At 40.6% G+C, this 19,558-nt stretch overlaps 1 protein-coding gene across 4 annotated transcripts in view; it reads right to left on the bottom strand.

Moving 5' to 3' along the window:
* The window catches only part of WLS (Wnt ligand secretion mediator), a 96,921-nt gene extending 80,418 nt beyond the window's left edge, over positions 1 to 16,503 (bottom strand). The window contains exons 1-2 of one of the 4 annotated variants that reach the window (XM_057500312.1): positions 16,140 to 16,502; positions 15,623 to 15,762 (exon numbers count right to left, since the gene is read on the bottom strand). In XM_057500312.1, the coding sequence (XP_057356295.1) occupies positions 15,623 to 15,656 (34 nt within the window). In that variant the 5' untranslated portion in view covers positions 15,657 to 15,762; positions 16,140 to 16,502. Of the gene's footprint in view, positions 1 to 15,622; positions 15,763 to 16,139 lie in introns of all 4 variants that reach the window. The other 3 variants (XM_057500313.1, XM_036910795.2, XM_036910794.2) reach the window with 3 other exon arrangements.
* Positions 16,504 to 19,558: the final 3,055 nt, after the last annotated feature.

The raw sequence follows: 19,558 nt of genomic DNA on the forward strand, positions 1-19,558 counted from the left end.
CTACTCAATTACCCCCTTTGGTGCCAGAGGATCGCTACCCAATGAACATGCACAATGGCCTTCTGCTTCATTACACTAATCAACAGCAGGATAGAAATAAGCAGAAGAGGAATAAACAAGCTAATTTATCATGAGGACAGAGCAAGCTTTCACCAGTCACGCCATGGAAAACTTTAGTGGTTAACAGGAATATCAATCGTCTAGGGGTGTTGTTTATGATTTACAGATTATAGACAGAGCCACAACAGAACCTCAGTGATTAGAGAATTGTGCAGATTAGCAGGTATGAACAACATGCACACAAAACGCATGCCTTAAAACTCTGGGGTCCCACATAAAACCTACAGAATAATTATTTTAGGAATTACAACCCAGGGCTTTGGATAATGTGGACTGACACCCTGGTAATTTGCCTCAAGTGTTCAACCTAACTGTGGGGCCCCTCTTATTCATTTTTGACGAGGTGGTCAGGAGGGACCCAGCCTCTTTGTGAGAGGGATCTGGAAGGCCCCCCTTCATTAGGCATGGCAAGGGCACAGTGGCTGATTGAATTAACAACTTCGGAGGGCTTCAGTCCCAGTTCCCAGACATTAGCACCATCATCCAGAACAAATTAAAAGTCTCACAGCAATTAAACAGATTCTGAAAATGAATTTCCCATGGTTCAATGGTTCAACAAGCAATCTTGAGTTAAGTATTAGAGAAGCATTTGGAAGGAGAAGAGGGGGAACTGACTGCTGAATTTCCAAAGCAAACATACAACTGGTAGATATAAACAATAAACTTTTGAGCCTCTGCTAGCTGAGCTTTTATATTTCTTATATTCAAGGAGGTGAAAGAGTAAAAAATTAACATGGGATTGTTATATTAAAATGGATGGATTTCAGGAGGATTTTTTTCTGTTTTGATTCCTTTAACATCATTGTATTCCTATTCAAAAACATTAAAAAAAATTGGAAGAGGACAAAAATACATGTTTCTAGTCACTAGATTTTAAATTCTCACAAGCAAGCTAAGCCTGATTCTAGAATCATCTCTAACTCTCTGAACCCATATAGCCAGGTTCAGAGCAGACAGAAAAATTTATACCAGCCTCCCTAAAGACTCCAGGTGATATGACTCTAAGAACTCACTCCTGAGTTAAAATAAGACCAATAATAAAATAATACTGAGCATAACCTAAATGTTTACTATATGCCAGTCACTGTATACATACTATTTCATTTAGTCATTTCACATATTATGTCATCTAATCCTTATAGCAATGTCATGAGATGAGCATTACTACTCCCATTTTAGCCATTTAAGAGATCAGGAAATTCAGGCTCTGAGATTTAAGTAACTTAATCTCAAATTCAAGGCCTTATAGCTAGCAAATGTTGGGGCCAGGACTGGATTTGTATCAAGTCCTCCAGCCCCCAAAGCTGTTGCTTACATTTAGAATAGCAAACTCCCATTTCCAGTGGAGTTTTACCTAGTCTTTAAAGTAGTGGATGGGTCCATAGCAAAAAAAAAAAAATTTTTAGAGGTAGGGAATGCATGATGACATGATGACCCAGCTGAGGAAGAATTCCTGTTGCCTTCCTTTCAAGACCCTATTTTCTCTCCAAACCACCATTACTCCCCCTCCTTCTTCCCTTACTGTATCCACCCCCTTAAAAAAAAAATACTCCAACCTCTACCAAGAAGGTCTAACTTAAGAGAAGCCCCTGTCCAGCCTTTGTGTTTGCTTCCTTCCCTTTCAGTTTACATCTGGTTCTCAAATCTGTTTCCACCTCTCTACCTGATTCCACTACAAAGCCAACAGGCCCAAGTTCGTCTTTGCCCTCAGGCACACATTCAGCACAGCCGGGTTTAGTGCTGTTCAAGAACCTGGAAGAATGTGTGGATGAATGCATTCCCACCCACCGATCCACAGGCTGAACACAACAGAATGCAGAGGTGCTTATTTGAATGTATTATGCTTTCTTGTCAAGGGCACTTATAAAAACTGACACCAGAAATACATTATCAATCTCTAAAAACCATAAATACACATGCAAAATTCTTAGATGGGAAAGTCTGAAAGTCTATAGAAAATTAAATAAACTGTGTGGTCTTAAAGAAGCCTTTAAAATCCAGTCCTCATGGAGCAGAAGAAACATATTTACTTCTCAAAACAACACATGACAGTTTAATTATTTGATGTTTACATCTGAATATTCAAAATCTAGAAATATGTATACTTAGTGTGTGTTCCCTTCCTCCCAGCAAACTTATCAACCAGTATGGACAATCAGTCCCAATCAATTCCACATCTCTATAGCCAAAGACCAAATACATAGGCCAGATGCAATGGTAATCTGCATAACAATAGGCATAGATATTGAAACTCTCCCTACTAGTGGTCAGAACATTTGGTTCAAATCTTAACTCTCACTATGACTTCTCTAGGCCTTCGTTTCCACAGTATTAAATAGAAGAAGGTTCCTAGGAGGAGAATTTTAGAAAGAAAACTTTAAAAATTATATGTTTTTATTTTTATATCTAAGCATACAAGCCATGAAGGTGTCATAATCTTTTAGGTTCAGATAAATGAAAATAAAACTCACCTCATTTAAGTTATAAAAGACTAGCCCAGGATATAATGTTTCAAATCTTAGGGCAGACCTTAAAGCTGAAGCATTTTAGCTACGTCTGCAATGGGCCCAAAAGGCCAGGCACTGACCTGTTTCCTTCTTCAGCACCCAAACTGCATTACCACCCTGTGATAACCACTGAAGAGAAAGGTGAGCAAATTAGACCATTTTTTCTTTTGTTGCTTTCAGACAGGCAGGGGTTGTATCTTCATTTTTTATTCCTCATTTCTTTTAATACAGCACTGTAATTCTAGCCTATGTTTCAGAATGGTTAATATTTTATAAGAAAAAGATCATCTTTTCCTTGAAGCATGATTTTCAAAGATCTTTGTCATTTACATTATATCTAGAAGCAAAAAAGATTCCCAATGGAGAATGACTTCAATTTTATAATGTAAAACAGAGGAACAACTGGGATTCGCTTTGCAGCAAACATGATGGAAATGTATCTTCCACTTATTAAGTGATATCTGTTTAAAAGTCTTGCTACCTGGGCTTATCTGTGCTATAATGAGCCATCAAAACTGACCCAGGGTTGTAAAACACAAAATCTAAGACTCAAATTAAACCATGGTAAAAACTACCACTAACTGGATCAAAAAGTAAGTTAATCCCTCTAATTGACCAAACATGCAAATGACATGCTTCTTGAACTATTAGCTGGCATAGATTATGCCTAAGGGAAGACTATCAAGTAAGGTTGCTGGGTTTCTAATTTTACATAACCCAGTATAAGGCAGAAATAAACTTCCATGGACCTAATCAGACATAGATTACTCAAAAAAAAATAAAGAAATAAAATTAAAAAAATTAAAAAGTTATTGACAACTTCTAATTCTGGGAAATAACTAACATTTTGATTGCTCTAACATGTATGTACAGTTAACTTATGTTCTCTCATTTAAAACCCCACAACTTCCCTGTGAAGAATAAATTCTTAGGTGAGAAAACTGAGGTTCACAGTGTATAAGTGGTTCATCCAGGTTACAAAGAAATTTGATAACAAACAGACCACATCCATTGATCAACCATAGTACACATGCTGCCAATTAGAAATGTGATCACTTTGAACAGAAGGATCAGTAAGTTTGTCCCTGAACAGAACATCACATATGGAAAATCTTGAACCCACCACCACATTGTTTGGATAATGACCATTTCCTAGGAATCCTATAAGAAGCCCAAATTATCAGAGGCAACTTTCAATATTATGGCAGTAGTTCTGCTTAGCAGGGAGAGTTAATCTACAGTGAGATATAGGGAGAGTTAATGCCTTCTTGGACAGAGCTGGTATCAGTACCTAACTCAGGTCTTGACCCAGAAATAGTATCACTCAAATATATACTGATGCTGATTTGGTTCAAATCCTAATTGTATGTTCATCCTTCTCCCAAACTACATGTTCTTTTTCTAAAAGCTGGGTGGGATAGGGAAAAGGGAAATAAATGGAGGAATTCTTCTGATATCTGAAAGAAAAGAAACAAATGTTAATTGAAAGATGACCTTACTGTCCTTTTAGTTTAAAAATGTTGAACGCCTACAGATTATCCTGTCTTTCTTTCATCAACTATTATCCAGAAATGCCATGTTCTCATTGAGCAAAACTCTGTTCTGTTTGGGCATGTTCAAAGAATGATGCCAAGATTTAACACCAGCTCTCTCATAACCTCCAAGTTCTATAAGGAAAAGGACGTCTAAGGTCACAACCAAGCGCCATCAACCCCACTCCATCCTGTCTCCTAATTCAGAAGACGCTGATCCTTTCTAAGTAGAGGCAGGTTCTACAAGTGACGGGAAGGCCCCATTGTGCAGTCTTTTCAAAGCCTCAGTAAAAACCTTATCTACAACTTCCCTTAGCCCAGGCACTCAGGGGCTAAAGTTGCAGCCTGCTTCACACAAGCCAGAACTAGCTCAACACAACAGAGTAAAGAAAGGAATGTGGGAAGGTGTCTTTTCCACATTTGAGGCATTCCATTCTCAGGCAAGTTACAACCTAAATGAGAGCAGATAAAATAAATAGGAACCCAGAGTAAATGGAACAGGACCTCAAAAAGACCTAAATTGCCTTGAGAGAAGGCTAGATTTAACAAAATATGAAACCCAGCTTTTTGGCTATGCTCACCTGAGGGTAAGCATGTTAGAGACTTAAGAGTCAAGATTCATGACAATAATACACAACAGGGCAAGGGCAGTCTCTCCAGTGGTGTTGGGAAAACTGGACAGCTACATGCAAAAGAATGAAGCCAGACCCCTATCTTATACCATACACAACAATTAACCCAAAATGGACTAAAGACTTGAATGTAAAACTTGAAAACATAGAACTCCTATAAAAAGACACAGGTAATAAGCTCGTTAACATCAGTCTTGGTGATGATTTTTCTGGATCCGACTCCAAACACAAGGGCAACAAAAGCAAAAATAAACAAGTGGGACCACATCAAATTTAAGCTTCTAAACAGAGAAGGAAACCATCAACAAAATGAAAAGGAAACCTACTGAATGGGAGAATATATCTGCAAATGATATATCCAATAAGGGGTTAATATCCAAAATATACAAAGAACTCAAGTAACTCAACACTAAAAAAGCAAATAATCCAATTAAAAAATAGGCAGAAGAACTGAATAGATATCCAGATATCTTAACTGAATAGAAGACATTCAGATGACCAAAAGACACATGAAAAGATGCTCAGCATTACTCACCATCAGGGGAATGCAAATCAAAACCACAGTGAGATATCACTTCACACCAGTCACAGTAACTAATATCAAAAGGCAATGAGTGACAAGTGTGAGCGAGGATGTGGAGAAAAGGGAGCCCTCATGCACTGTTGGTGATAAAGTACACTGGTGTGGTCACTACAGAAAACAGGATGAAGGCTCCTCGAAAAATTAAGAAGAGAAATGCCATATGATCCTGTAATTCCACTTGTGGGTATTTACCCAAAGGAAATCATGACATTAACTTGAAAAGATATATGTACCCCTGATTACTGCAGCACTGTTTACAATAGCCAGGATAGGGAAGCAACTTAAGTGTGCATTGACAGATCAATAGATAAAGAAGCTGTGGCATACAAATACAATGGAATATTACTCAGCCATAAAAAAGAATGAAATCTTGCCATTTGCAACAGCATGGATGGACCTAGACAGTACTATGTTAAGTAAAAATTAGTCAGGCAGAGAAATACCATATGATTTCACTTATATGTAGAATCTAAAAAGCAACACAAATGAACAATTTGAATTTTCTGCTTGCAATTACCTTCAGTGTGAGGAAGTGGCAGAGCTAACGGATAAACAATTCTGTTGCTCGTTTTGAATGTAAAACAGACCAAAAAAATACAGGGCATGTCACTTCCCTGAAACTCACTACAGCTTTAGAATTATGCCTACTGCAAACATCCCCTGAAAGCACAGAAGTTAGTTACAGAATCTTAGACAAAGAAGCTTCAGACTGATTAAGTGTTAAAACTAAACAGGAGGATGGTACTTCAGTTAGACTTGTAAGGATCATAGTTAAGGGATTTTTTAAAAATTTATACCCTTTTCTCAAGCAGGAGGAAAGGACTGCACCACACTGTTAGTAAGCAGGGAAGGAATTTAGCTGTTACTGTTCTTTTAACTCTGTGGTTTTCTTTACAATCCACATGTAACAGCACAAAACTGTATGTAATTCTATTTTTCTGGAAGAGATTCACTAAGAATATTAAGTATACAAAGGCAAGAGGGAGAAGACACTGAAGTGACTGCTATTTTATTTTCAAGTAACAGAAAAGTCAGTAGAACTGTAAGAACCACACATTGGGTATTTTCTTCATATAACTCCATAGTCTCAGGCAGAAATCAGTTGATCTTCATGCTGAAACCCACAAGGAGATACCTGCCCAGAGTGCTGACTGGCTAAGGAACCTGAGGCCAAGCCATGGCTCTGCCTGTAACTGTAAAAACTGAGTTATTTCCCTTTTCTGGGACTCTTCCTCAAAAGAGGCAGGACAAGCTGGTCTCCAAAGCCCTTTCATCTTTATAATTAAACAGTGACAAGCCCCACAGTTTCCATTCAGCACAAACACTGCCCAAGTCTATAGATACAGTGGACCCAAAAAGCTGCACTCATGGCATGTAATAAGATCACACAATTTCAGAATTCAGTCAATTAACGTATCAGCCTATAATGGAACGATGGCACCAAGGGGGCTACTGGGTATGAAATGACTCCCCTGTATCCCAGAGACCCCAGAATCCTGGGCATTGTTCCTTTCTCTTCCTTTGTCTTCTTGTTTTACCTACAACCCTCCTACATCTGTCTGCTGCCAGTGGGTTTTGGTGGCAAATCATCCCAACTGCTGCAGACTTAGAAAATAACATAACCAAGCTCTATTAAGACTGTATATAAAGCAAAAATAATATACAGACCTCTAGTAAAAGATGAGCAGTTCTACGGATGGAGCTGGAGGGCATTATGCTCAGTGAAATAAGCCAGGCGGAGAAAGACAAATGACAAATGATTTCCCTCATTTGTGGAGTATAACAATGAAGCAAAACTGAAGGAACAAAATGGCAGCAGACTCAGAGACTCCAAGAATGAACTAGTGGTTACCAAAGGGGAGGGGTGTGGGAGGGCGGGTGAGAAGGGGACTGAGGGGTATTATGCTTAGTACACATGGTGTGGGGGGATCATGGGGAGAACAGTGTAGCACAGAGAAGGCATATAGTGGATCTGTTGCAACCTACTACACTGATGGACAGTGACTGCAATGGGTGGGGACTTGATAATATGGTAAATGTAGTAACCACATTGTTTTTTCATGTGAAACCTTCATAAGAGTGTATATCAATCATACCTTAATAAAAAATTTTTTAAAATAAAAAAATAAAAAGGTGAGCAGTTCTCCTGGGAGGAAAATGTGCATGCTTTAGACTTGTGTTATTTACTAGTTATCTGCAACTATAGTAATATCTATAATTTTGGAAAGGTTCATTATGAGACATTTGGTTGTAATATGGGGAATTAATGTTTGAAAGCAGGATGGCCTCTCTGGGTACTTTCAAATTAAAATCAAGTAAAGCTCTGGGCCATTCTCATTCATTCTGTTTCAATAGATCGAAGAATTTGGAGACGTTTGACAAAGTGCTGGTGACACAAGATGAAACTGAACAGAAACAATATCATGGTTAAGATCCCCACATCTAGAAACAGAGAACAAGAGAGAAAGAAGAGTAGGAGAGATGGACATGGGGTTAAGTGGATGGTTTTAACAAAAACCCTCTGGGAATCACGCGGGCCTGGTTCAATGACACAACCCATTGGGTGCCATGTCCTTGAGACAGTGGATTCCCCAAACCAATCATCCACAAGACGGAGGAGCTATCCCACATCACAGATGAGGGTGGAAGCCAAGGAGCTTTCTGTAACTTGCTTGAGATAGCAGGTCATCTGCAGAGCTGAAGCCAGGTTTCTCTCCACTTCGTGATGCTGCCTTAAGAACGGGAGCTCTCTCCTTGTGAGGGGCTCAGCCAGGACTAATGGCTGTTAACTGGCCCCCAACCAGTTCTCATAAGCTTAGCTTTATTAATCTGGGACTTGAAAAAAAAAACTGAGCCAGTCATTTACAGACCCATTATCTTCTTAAGAAAAACCAAAATGCCTCGTCAAAACAAACAGAATTACATGCCTCTTCTTTCGTTTACCTCTCAGGTAACCCAGAGAATTAACTAGAAGTTTAAGAAGAAGGCCCTATAATTCCCGTGGGCCAGCAAAGAAAGAACACCCCTTTACCAGGGAATATTAAAAGAATGGAGTAGGAAGGAAAAGGAGGGAAAAGTTAAAAATTGCACTTGAAGGCCCTGGATTTAAACAGCAGAAAGATACACTAGCTCAGTTTGGAGGGTGTAGGTGGCATTGGAAGGAGGTTTGGGAAATCCAAGAATAAGCTATGCTACAAAGAGACAGTCTTACATGCTTATAAAGGCCTTAGTTTTTCATTTCTGAGTCCATATTCTACTCCATCTCCACACCCTCGTTCCCCTCTCTTGTACTCAAAATCTATAGCTATATTCAGGACCTATTATGTATTCTAAGTACAGGTGGCATTTGGGGGTTATTTCAACACATTTTCAATTATAGTTCTCATTCACTCTTTGCTGTATGTAATAATTTCATTTTGGGGGGAGCAGGCATGTAATTTCTCAGGTTTAGCCCTTCCCAGCATGGCCCACAAGCACTGGCCACCATTTACAATGACTAGTGTCAGGGCTTAATGCATTTGGAATTGGGATAATTTGTTTAGGAAGTAACTAGGTCAATGATTAGTACCCATGCAGTGATGGGAGTATGTGGTTTGGGAAAGGGGTAGAAGGAGAAAAAGGGGAGAATGAGTTTCATCTTCTATCGAATCTATGTATAATTAGTTTTATCACACTTGATTTCTTTGTTTCCCAAATAAATTGAAGGGACAATAAGAGAAGAGTGGCATTGAACTTAAGAGCAAGGCTCAGGCCTCAGTTATGGATCATGGGTTGAATGCCAACTCTCTTATTTACTATCTCTGTGTCCTCTGAAAAGATCCTTTACTGAGCGTCACATTCATCTGAGAATGGGACAAAGTACCTGCTTCTCTAGGTTCTATGATCATTCATTAAATGAACCAATACCTGTAAAATGTTTTCCAAAGTCACCCAATAAATCTTCAAAAAGCAACAAATCCCTCACTACTGGTCAGATGACAATCTGATCATTGTTTTTGCTCCCCTACAAAATTTAACTGGAGGTGGAACATGGTGGGACAAGGGGAGAGACAAGTAGTAGTAAAAGGCAAAAAGGCTACAGAACCTTAGTATTTTTGTATTCTGAAACATACGAGTTGTTTTTTGCTGTTATTTAATAATCCTTTCAGATTTGCTTATTATGAAAAGGGAAATTGCAAAACATTTCATCATTTAGGTTGAGAAATTCAAAGTTCCTCTTCACTCCCATAGGTACCCCAGAGATGTGTGGCTTTGTAAGATGTTCAAGTCCCCTGCCTGGAAGGGGCACTTTGGGAAATGTCCATATATGGCACATTTGTCTATTCTATTAGGCCCCTATTACAACACTTCCGAGAAAACACAAGACTTAAATGAAACTGACATGATCATTTCAGGTCTTGATGCTCCCTGTCTCCCATGATTTCTTAAGAGTTTCTGTCAAAGTTGAAGGCTCTAAATCTTTCAACACAAAAAGTCTATCAGCAGTTTTTCCAAGGAAGAAAATGTGCCTATTCACAGTGTCAGTATGGAAGCCTCTACTTTGAAATGTCCTTAACACTAGGCCTGGGTATGTATACAAACAAAAATCTTCCTTTGGGAAACAAAATTTTCAACTTTCAGTAAGAGGCTCTTCTTTCAATGCTCTACCATCACTGCCAATCCACAGCTTCTCGAATCCTCTCCAACCTCAACTGATTCCTTCCCTTCTCTTCCTTTGAAAAAGTCCAGACTTATATAGCCATATAAATATGTTAAAACCATTAACTAGAGAAAATAAAATCAAGTAATCTTCCTTAAGCTATCAGAACTCAGACACTTTATGGTTAATGAACTTGGCTGCTCAACCAATTGGATGATTGATACAGTTACGGGACTGGTTAGAAACTGCAAGAATTGGTTGCACAAGCATCTGCAGATTTCTCAAAAGGTGTCCTCCTTTAGCCTTGGCAAGGCACTGCTTTGGTATGTACAGCTAGACACTATTTCATTTATCATCATATTTGATTTTTTTTTCCTTTTGATATGTACTCAGTGATTAAAAACAAGAAATCAGTTGCATTTGTACACTACTCATCATGTCTTTTGACATTCAAACCATTTTTATTCAGTCCTAAAAGTCAAGGCTTTGGGAGGTACGACAGGATTAACTTCTGGCTCTGATATCAGATTGACTAGAGCCAATCCCAGCTTTGATCCTGTCTACCTAGGTAATCTTGAGCAATTTTACTAGAACTTTCTGCACCTCAGTTTACTTATGTGTAAAATGGGTAAAACAGTACCAGGTTGTCAAGGTTTTGTGTGGATTAAATTAGATAAGGTTTCACACACAGTGTGCATTTAACACATGCTAAATTTATTATTTTATGCATGTACTCATTTCAAGATGAAAAATTAATATAATTATTTGACGGTATAATTAACAGGGCTTCTCATTTCCCATGTTCTCAAATTCCTAGTGAATGAGTGAGCATTATCTTGATGCTAGAAATGACATCACAGGAAATCTACTGGTGAACTTGGTTTAAAGAGGGGTTCTTTTCTACCTTGGTTTAAAGGGGTTCTTTTCTACTTCTAGCCCCCAGGTTACTCAGCCTTCAAGATCCCTTTCCTACCCTCTTTCCTACCATCTAGTCAGCATGACAGCCCTATGCTGAGCACACAGCAGGTTCTAATCAATATTTTGCACATTAGTAGGTGACACACATGAGCTCTAAACTAAGGACCTTCACAAAATCTCAAATTCTAAGTCTCCATAGAAACACCTTTGTGGAGAGGATAACATGAATCTTTCTTCAGTTTTACATGGATTTTTTTTTAAATGTTAAAGGCCAAATTATTGCAAAATGTCAACTAGCCAGGAAAGGCTTTGTGTGTAGATCTGCCTCCCAGGCAGGGGACTTGAAAATCTTACAAAGCCACACATCACACTATTATCTCAAGGAAACGTTTTTCACCTCGAGTAGGGCAAAGCGAAAAGTTCCAAGAGAAGGTTAAACAGACAGTATGGAACGATTAGATGAAAGCATGATTAGAGATTATTAGCCCAAGCATGATTCTGTTGCAATAACCAAGTAGGTAGTTTTTTAAAAGTTAAATAATGTAATTTCAGTTATAAAAAAATTCCACCTTTTATAATAAGAATTTTTGAGGTTGCACAGTATTCTTACAAACTACGTAAGATATTCTAGTAGTTAACAAAAAGAAAAAGATGACATGGTCTAGTCAGATTTGAAATTTTACAAAATCAAAAGCAGAATCAAATATGAAAAATCTGGGTTAACATCAATCAAAAGCCAAACTAATTGGTTCTTTTCAAGATTCTCACCAGATCTCAAATACTGCAAGATTATAAGTATTGCATTAATATGTGCTAAAATACAATAAATACCACGAGCTTAAAATCTAATGTACTAGAATGCAAACCCTTATATATTCTGCCTTACTGCACTTTTATTGAATTTCTGAAAATCTTGCAACTTCCAAATAAGTAAAACAAAAACTCACACATACAGACCACAATCAAGACCACTGGTAGTTCCCACTTAAACAATCAAACACAATAATACAGGCTATATCACTGAAAAGCAGTAGATAAATCCATGCAAAAACTGAGAAAACTGATTACATATGTGTGTAGTATGTAGTCACATAATATTCTCAGCATTAAAAAAGAAAAGGATGCTCATATAGTGAGCTTTTGAAAGCAAGCAATCCTTCCTATGGATTTAAAAATTGGTAATTTGTTGATACTTATTGGAAGTTTAGAATATTTTCATTTATGGGTATGCTTAAAACAATACAATCATTTAAAAATTGGTAATTTGTTGATACTTACTGGAAGTTTAGAATATTTTCATTTATGGGTATGCTTAAAACAATACAATCATTTTCTATTCATCCAGTCCTAATCTTCATACTCTTAACAGTTTCAGAACAGGTGGGAACAGTGACCTGCTTTTTCAAGCATTTTATCCCCCAGACATGACTAATTTGAAGCTGAGCAAATTGCACATAAAGGGCCAGGGATTCAAGTTTGTGATTTTTAGTAGGCAGCACTCTTGTTTCAGGGCACATGCTCTCCTTCCCCTCCCCCCTTCCACCGTCCCTGCAGCTGCCTCTCCATGAACTAAATTCACCAAACGTGAAATCAAAAGAAAATTATATATTTTAATTTTCTACAGGGCTTATTTTTAAGGAGGATAAAGATTAAGCTATATCTTTAAAAATATTTTCTTTTCCTTCAGGGCTTCTTAAACTTTTTAAATGAATTCTAAATACTAAAGAAGCTAGCCACCTAAGAAACCTCAATACATAAGAAAACAATCAGATACATGATTTTATTATGGCTCAAAGTTTTTACAAAAGCATGGCATAATTCGGTGAATTTTTAAATACCTCAAATTCTACCATCTAAGTTACTGCTTTTCACAGCCTTCTTACAAAATCCCATTAAAGGTTTAGTGGTACACAAATGCTGGCACAGCAAAAACAAACAGAACAAGGACAAAAACAAATAAACAAGTTTGAAGAAGGCTGTTGGGGTAGGGAAGTATTTAAGCTTGCTAAATCAAGAGCCAATCCCTCTTATCTGCTTATTTAATGTTTAAATTTTCCCCATCAATTCTAGAAAGCTGCAACTTATCTAAACATCACATAAAACTCTAAGTACTGAAAAATTCATACGCTTTTGTAACCGAAAGGGATCTTAAACTCATTAATCTACCAACAAGGAGGCTGCCACCTATTGGTTAACTCATTTGCCTGGTCACTTCGGGGTGTGCAATTTGTCCTTGTTGTCTGGTGGTAGTTGATGTTTGTTTTGTTTTTGTGTATATGTGTGTGGTGTACTTATAATCAGGAGTCTTGCCATTGAGATCTTCCTCTTCATAGGCTGCAATGTTTCCTTTCATGGAAGACAACAGTGATCAAAAAGTAACATTATACATTCTGGCCAATTCAAAGCAAAGAGTTCACCTTCTCACTCGGCCTCTGCAGATGTACTAAAAAGACATTTCATACCCAGGGCACCGACTTCTTACCCATTAGAGGAAATGAGCAATGAAGGAGCTCTCTTCTCACTGGAGATACAGGAGGAGGAGGTTTCTGAACTTAATTTCAACTTCCCATCCTACAAACAGCTCCTTCAACTGCTAATTCCACTTGCCCACTTTGTTGGTGCTCCATTCTCCACTCAGTTTAATCCGCTTTCCAGTTTGGGGACGTTTGGTGGGAACACATGTTGCTGACTTTTGTTACTGGTTTTCCCTGTTTGGATCTTGTTTATTTTTTTAACAGCAAAAAATTACTCTCTAAATGGCTGAGATGAAAGTTAAGTCACTATTCAAAATGTTTAAGATAGACTGGATCTCATCTTTCCAGTGTTCTGGCCAGAACTGGGAACATAGCCCTGGCAACTGAGGAAGGAGGGAAACAAAGGCAATAAAATTATGTAACACTTTCCCCCAACAAGTGTTACATGTAGATAGTTTTCTCTCTAAAGGTAAGTTGGAACTAAAGCAGTTATTTATTGAGGGGAATCTAGTTACAGTTAGAATCTATCACTAACTTTTTGAGATTGTGATCAAGTATGGTCACTAACCAAGTTGTCTGGGAAAAACAACCCTGGGCACCACGTACTCCAGACAAACCGTGCTTTGAACAAACAACTGTTCTGATTCAATGGCAACTCTAATGTCCAGCAGCCACCATGAGTGCCCTTCCACCATCTCCAAAGTACTGAGATTCCAGAAATTATACCAGTTCCAGAAGTGCCCTAAAAGAACGCTACAACAGTGGATAATGGGCACTTCAAAGCTAGAAGATTAGCTTCCTAGAAAACGAAAAAGAAACACCAACAAACGCCAGGGAACTATGTGTAATGGTTCGCTGCTTGTGCAAAAACCTCAAAGAGGATGAAGGTCAGACAGGGATAATAGGCCAATTTAATTCTGAAAGCACAAGGTGCAAGAAATTTTAATTATGGTCTGCCACTGAAATCACACAAGATCCAATGGCATCTAACTGCAACTGCTCATCAAGGGAGACAAGAGGTGTAATTGTAACCGCTGCATAATCACTGTGAGGGCACAGGATAGGCTGCCTTTACGCTCCCAGCAGAGAATGTATTACGAGCCTCGAAAAATCCAATACAGAGAAACATGGAGATTGCACGTAAACAGGAGCTCCTAACAGGAAAGCCAAACCAGAGACAGAGAGAGAGTGTGTGTGTGTGAGTGTGTGTGTGTATTTGGTGCCTAGAGGTTCCAAGAATAAGATTAAACTGTTTGGCCAAATCGGGGATATGAGCTTGGAAAACTCTGAACCCCTTTCTGCTTTGTGGATTCCTACATAAAAGAAAGGCATGATCTCCTCCAGAAATTTCTGTCAGTGAAGCTTCACCCACTCTCCTTTGTTTAAAACAATTAGCTTGGATGTTATAGTGGCTTACAGAACCAGATTCTCTTTAATTTGTTCCCATCAAACTCAAGTCTTGAGACAAAACGCCACACGTTTGACTCGAGGTGCCCAAGCCTGTGTGGTTCTCACGACCACGACGATGCCCGCACAAGCGCCGGCTCTCAAAAAGGGACAAACGGAGAAAGCCCCTTCGCGGACTCGCCACTCTGCAAAGTTTTACAAATCAGCGAAGAAAGCAAAACCTATCTGCGCCCGCTGCAAAGTTGGCGCTGAAGTTTGTGCTGGGATGTCCTAAATCTCCAGGGGCAGTACACGAGTGTGCAGCGAGGCGGGTGGATGGATGGAGATGGAGAGACGGCCAGAGGGAGTTTTTGCAAGTGGAAGATCCATGAGCCCGTCTTCTTCACCCGGAAGCCTGTTAGGTCCGAGAGGTCCGCGGGACGCACTCCAGGGGAGGTATCCCAAGACGGGTGCCGTGGCCGGGAGACGAAGGAGCTGTCACCTGCAGGGGCCTGTGTCTGGGGAGGGGCGCTCTCCCAGGCGCCAAGGAGGGACCAGGGACTCCAAACTCACGGGCTTTCGGGGCGCCAAGGAGTGGGGGAGGGGAGATTCGAGAGAGGGCAGGAGGCCAAAAGCAACACCTTTCGGATACGCTTTTCCCGTCAGAGCTCTCCAACTTCCCGCAGCGCCAGCCAACGACTTTCTCCCACTGCACCCCACCCCACCCCGCCTCCGGACCCAAAGCTCGGACCTGTTCCTTCCACCACCGCGGGGAGGAGGAACTAGGAAGCCGCGGGCGCAAAGGTAGGGCCCCAAAATGCAAACTCTCACCGCCTAGCCGAGACGACCATACGCGTTTACGCATGCAACGATCCAGCCCCGCAACACGGCTCCGGGTTTGCGCCGGGCGCAGTTCCCTGACTCTTCTGTTGTTCTCACTAAAGTCGATTACGTTGCCCTCCGGGTGCTGACTGGGAGGGAATCGAGAGGAAAAGAGGGGAACGCGGGAAAAAGCGGGGGTAGGGGGAGCAGCAACCAACTTTGTAACCCAGAGCTTCCTCGCGCGATCCGTCGCCATGCTTAAGATTCCCACCCCCACCACCCCCCTCCTTCCTTTCAAGTGGATACTGAAACTAGGCCAAAACTTTTCCCCCTCCTTTTCTCTTAGCCACTAGACTGGATTGTGCCCCACGGAGCCCCATGGAGCTCTGCTTTCTTAAGCACAATAGCCGGACTAATTAGATCATAGAAGGAAGGCAGTGATACTGTAACAAGTAGCCCGAGAGGCAAAGAGGGAAGGGGCCCGAAAAGAGAGAAAGGGGGAAAAGTTTGCAGCTCTCACACTTACCAATCAAGCCTCCCACCAGAAAGGCGATGATTTGGAACACGAACAGAATCCCACCAACAATGCACAGCTTCTTGGTGCTCATGTTTTCTATAATTGCCCCAGCCATTTTTGCGCCCCCCTTTTTCTTCTCTCCTTGAAATAAATGTTTTAGGTGTGCTTTTTGCTCCCTCTCCTCTCACGCTCCCTCTTCCCTCGCCTCCTTTCTGGGGCGCTGCAAAACTTCAAGGGTACGGGAGCGCGGCGAGGATGGGACTGGGACGGAAGGCGCCCGCACGGATTCCCCCGGCACAGCCGGCTCGGGCTCCCCCAATGCCCGGAGCTGTGATTGTGGCCGCTCCGCCGCCTGTGGACGCTTAAAGGAGCAGGGAAGCGGATCACATGACGCCGCCTCCCTCCCTTTCTGCCTCCCTCCCGCTCGCGCTTCCTCCCTTCCTCTCTGCCTCCCTCTCTTCCTCTCCCCCGGGCTTTGGAGCTCCGGCGGGTGCTGGCGTCCTACTCCAGGGTCTGCTTGGCAGCCTGTCCCGCCAGGGACTGGTGTCATTTGGAGGTGGATGTTGCTAAGTGGGTCCCCCATTCCCTGCCTCGCACATGTTTCCTTTTCTGGTGCGAGATTTAAATCACCCGTGGACAGCTTTGCAGACCTTTAACTTAACGTGTTGACTTTAGGAAATGGTCCCCACCCCCTACTACTAGAACTCTTATTTCGGAAAGAAGAGGAGAATTTTTTAAAGGGATCCAAAGATGCTCAAGTCAAAATACAGAGGTGCAGAGTAAAGTCTCGGCTTAGTTTACTACTACCTGATCCGAGTCTCGGTTTATTGGGCATATACTCAGCTAAATTATCTCCCACTGTACCCCTGGAGGAACCTACACTCCAGCCAAGTCAGACCTCTCTGTTCATTACCGTGTTATCCCCCATGCCATGGGTTCCCAGAGCCTTGACCCTGTCACTCTTGCCTTTAAGAAAGAAAAAAGAAAGTGTATATAAGATTACTCTATCAGAGTCTTAAATCTCATTTAAAACCCAGCTCACCTGAAAAACCTCTCCAGTTTCCAAACCACCTCTATGTACTATCTCTGAGAACGGAACTCCTATAATGTCTTGTTTACATTCTTAGCTCCTATCGTAAGGACTTTTGTGTCACGTTTGTCTCCATCACAGAGCTGTAAACTCCTGGGGGATAGGAACTGAGTTTTGTTCAGCTTGGTACAAGCACTACCCACCCCCTCCCCCGTGGTGCGTAACAAACTTCTAGCTCTAGTAGGTCCTCCAAAAACTTTTGTGGAATTAATAAGTGAATGTGAAACCAAGCCCACGGTTTGCATTTCAAAAGCCTAAGACACCTTATTTGATTTAGATGGTACCTATATTGAGTTTCAATGTTTGCTGATCTCTTTGTAAGGATGTATTTATGTTTATACTTAACTTCTAAGGGAAGGGGATGAGGGGGGAACTGGACTCTTAAGAGATTTCCTGGTCTATTAAGCCTAAATGAACCAGCCTGGTTTTCCTATGTTTCATAAATTGGTTTTTTAGCTCAACATTGCTCAGTTGACCCTTGATAACCTTCGTAACCCCCCACTCCGACATGTATTCAGTGTCCACACCCCACCACCTCTTACCCACCTATTTCTTGCCCCTACCTTCCATCTACACCCTCTTCATGTCAAGGGAATATACCCAGTCCTGTCTTCTCTACTTTCATTGCCCTTATAGAAGAGGTCATGCAGGTTGGACTTAAAAGAGGTGTTCAATTCCAGTCTCCACCTAGACTAGACACTCCTTAAGGGCAGGTGCTAAACTTTATGTACATAAAACTCCATCTCCTCAGAGTTTAACAGTTTTGGAGATATTGTTACTATTTATTCATTCTTTCCTTCAACCCTTTAACCAATAGTCAAATATTGAGCCCTTAATCTGTTCCAGTCGTTCAAGGGGTTAGCTTCAAAAATACATAAAAAACTCACATGCCTCAACACCCAAAAAGCAAATAACCTGATTAAAAAATGGGTGGAGGATATGAACAGACACTTCTTCAAAGAAGAAATTCAGAAGGCCAACAGACACATGAAAAAAAGATGCTCCACATTGCTAATTATCAGGGAAATGCAAATTAAAACCACAATGAGATATCACCTCACACCAGTTAGGATGGCCAACATCGAAAAGACTAGGTGCAACAAATGCTGGCAAGGATGCAAACAAAGGGGAATCCTCCGACACTGCTGGTGGGAATGTAAAATAGTTCAACTATTTTGGAAAGCTATATGGAGGTTCCTCAAAAAACTAAAAATAGAAATACCATTTCACCCCAGAATTCTACTTCTAGGAATTTACCCAAAGAAACAAGATCTCAGATTCAAAAAGACATATGCACCCCTATGTTTATTGCAGCACTATTTACAATAGGCAAGATATGGAAGCAACCTAAGTGTTCATCAGTAGATGAATGGATAAAGAAGATGTGGTACATATACACAATGGAATACTATTCAGTCATGAGAAGAAACAAATCCTACCATTTGCAACAACATGGATGGAGCTAGAGGGTATTATGCTCAGTGAAATAAGCCAGGCAGAGAAAGACAAGTTTCAAATTATTTCCCTCATTTGTGGAGTATAACAATGAAGCAAAACTGAAGGAACAAAACAGCAGCAGACTCACAGACTCCAAGAAGGGACTAGCGATTACCAAAGCGGAGGGGTGGGGTAGGGCGAGTGGGGAGAGAGGGACAAGGGGATTGCGGTGTATTATGATTGGTACACATAGTGTGGGGAAGGTCATGGGGAAGACAGTGTAGCACAGAGAAGACAAGTAGTGATTCTGTGGCATCTTACTACTCTGATGGACAATGACTTCTGTGGGGTATGGGAGGGAACTGGATAATATGGGTGAATGTAGTAACCACAATGTTTTTCATGTGGAACCTTCATAAGAGTGTATGTCAATGATACCTTAATTAAAAAAATTGAAAAAAACATGTTCCAGTTGTTCTTTTCTAAACACTTTAGAATACCAAGAGGTGAAGACACTTAGCCCTATCCAGGAAGAACCCTATTCTAGCTGTTGTTGGAGAAAACCTGAGCAGATGGGAAGCAGCAGACATAAGTGTCAACAGTAGAGATCAGAGATGTTTGACCGATACCCAAACATAGACAGACCAGCATAGGATATTTTCCTTCCTTCTTTACCTTTCCAGAAGGCTACATGATCTTTTTTTTTTCCTGAAAGGAGTAGTTTTCAGGGCATCATAAAAAAAAGAATGCCACTCTCACCTATGCTGCTGCTAATTCCACATTCTGGGTTCTCTGTCTCAGCAAACTGTCAAATTCCACACATTTGAATAATAATGATGGCCTTGGATTAGAATTTTTAATAACAAGGGATTTTTTTAAAGTAAGATTGGTAGGATTCAAC

Source organism: Manis pentadactyla, chromosome 4 (genome assembly GCF_030020395.1).
Source record: "Manis pentadactyla isolate mManPen7 chromosome 4, mManPen7.hap1, whole genome shotgun sequence".
Lineage (NCBI taxonomy): Eukaryota > Metazoa > Chordata > Mammalia > Pholidota > Manidae > Manis > Manis pentadactyla.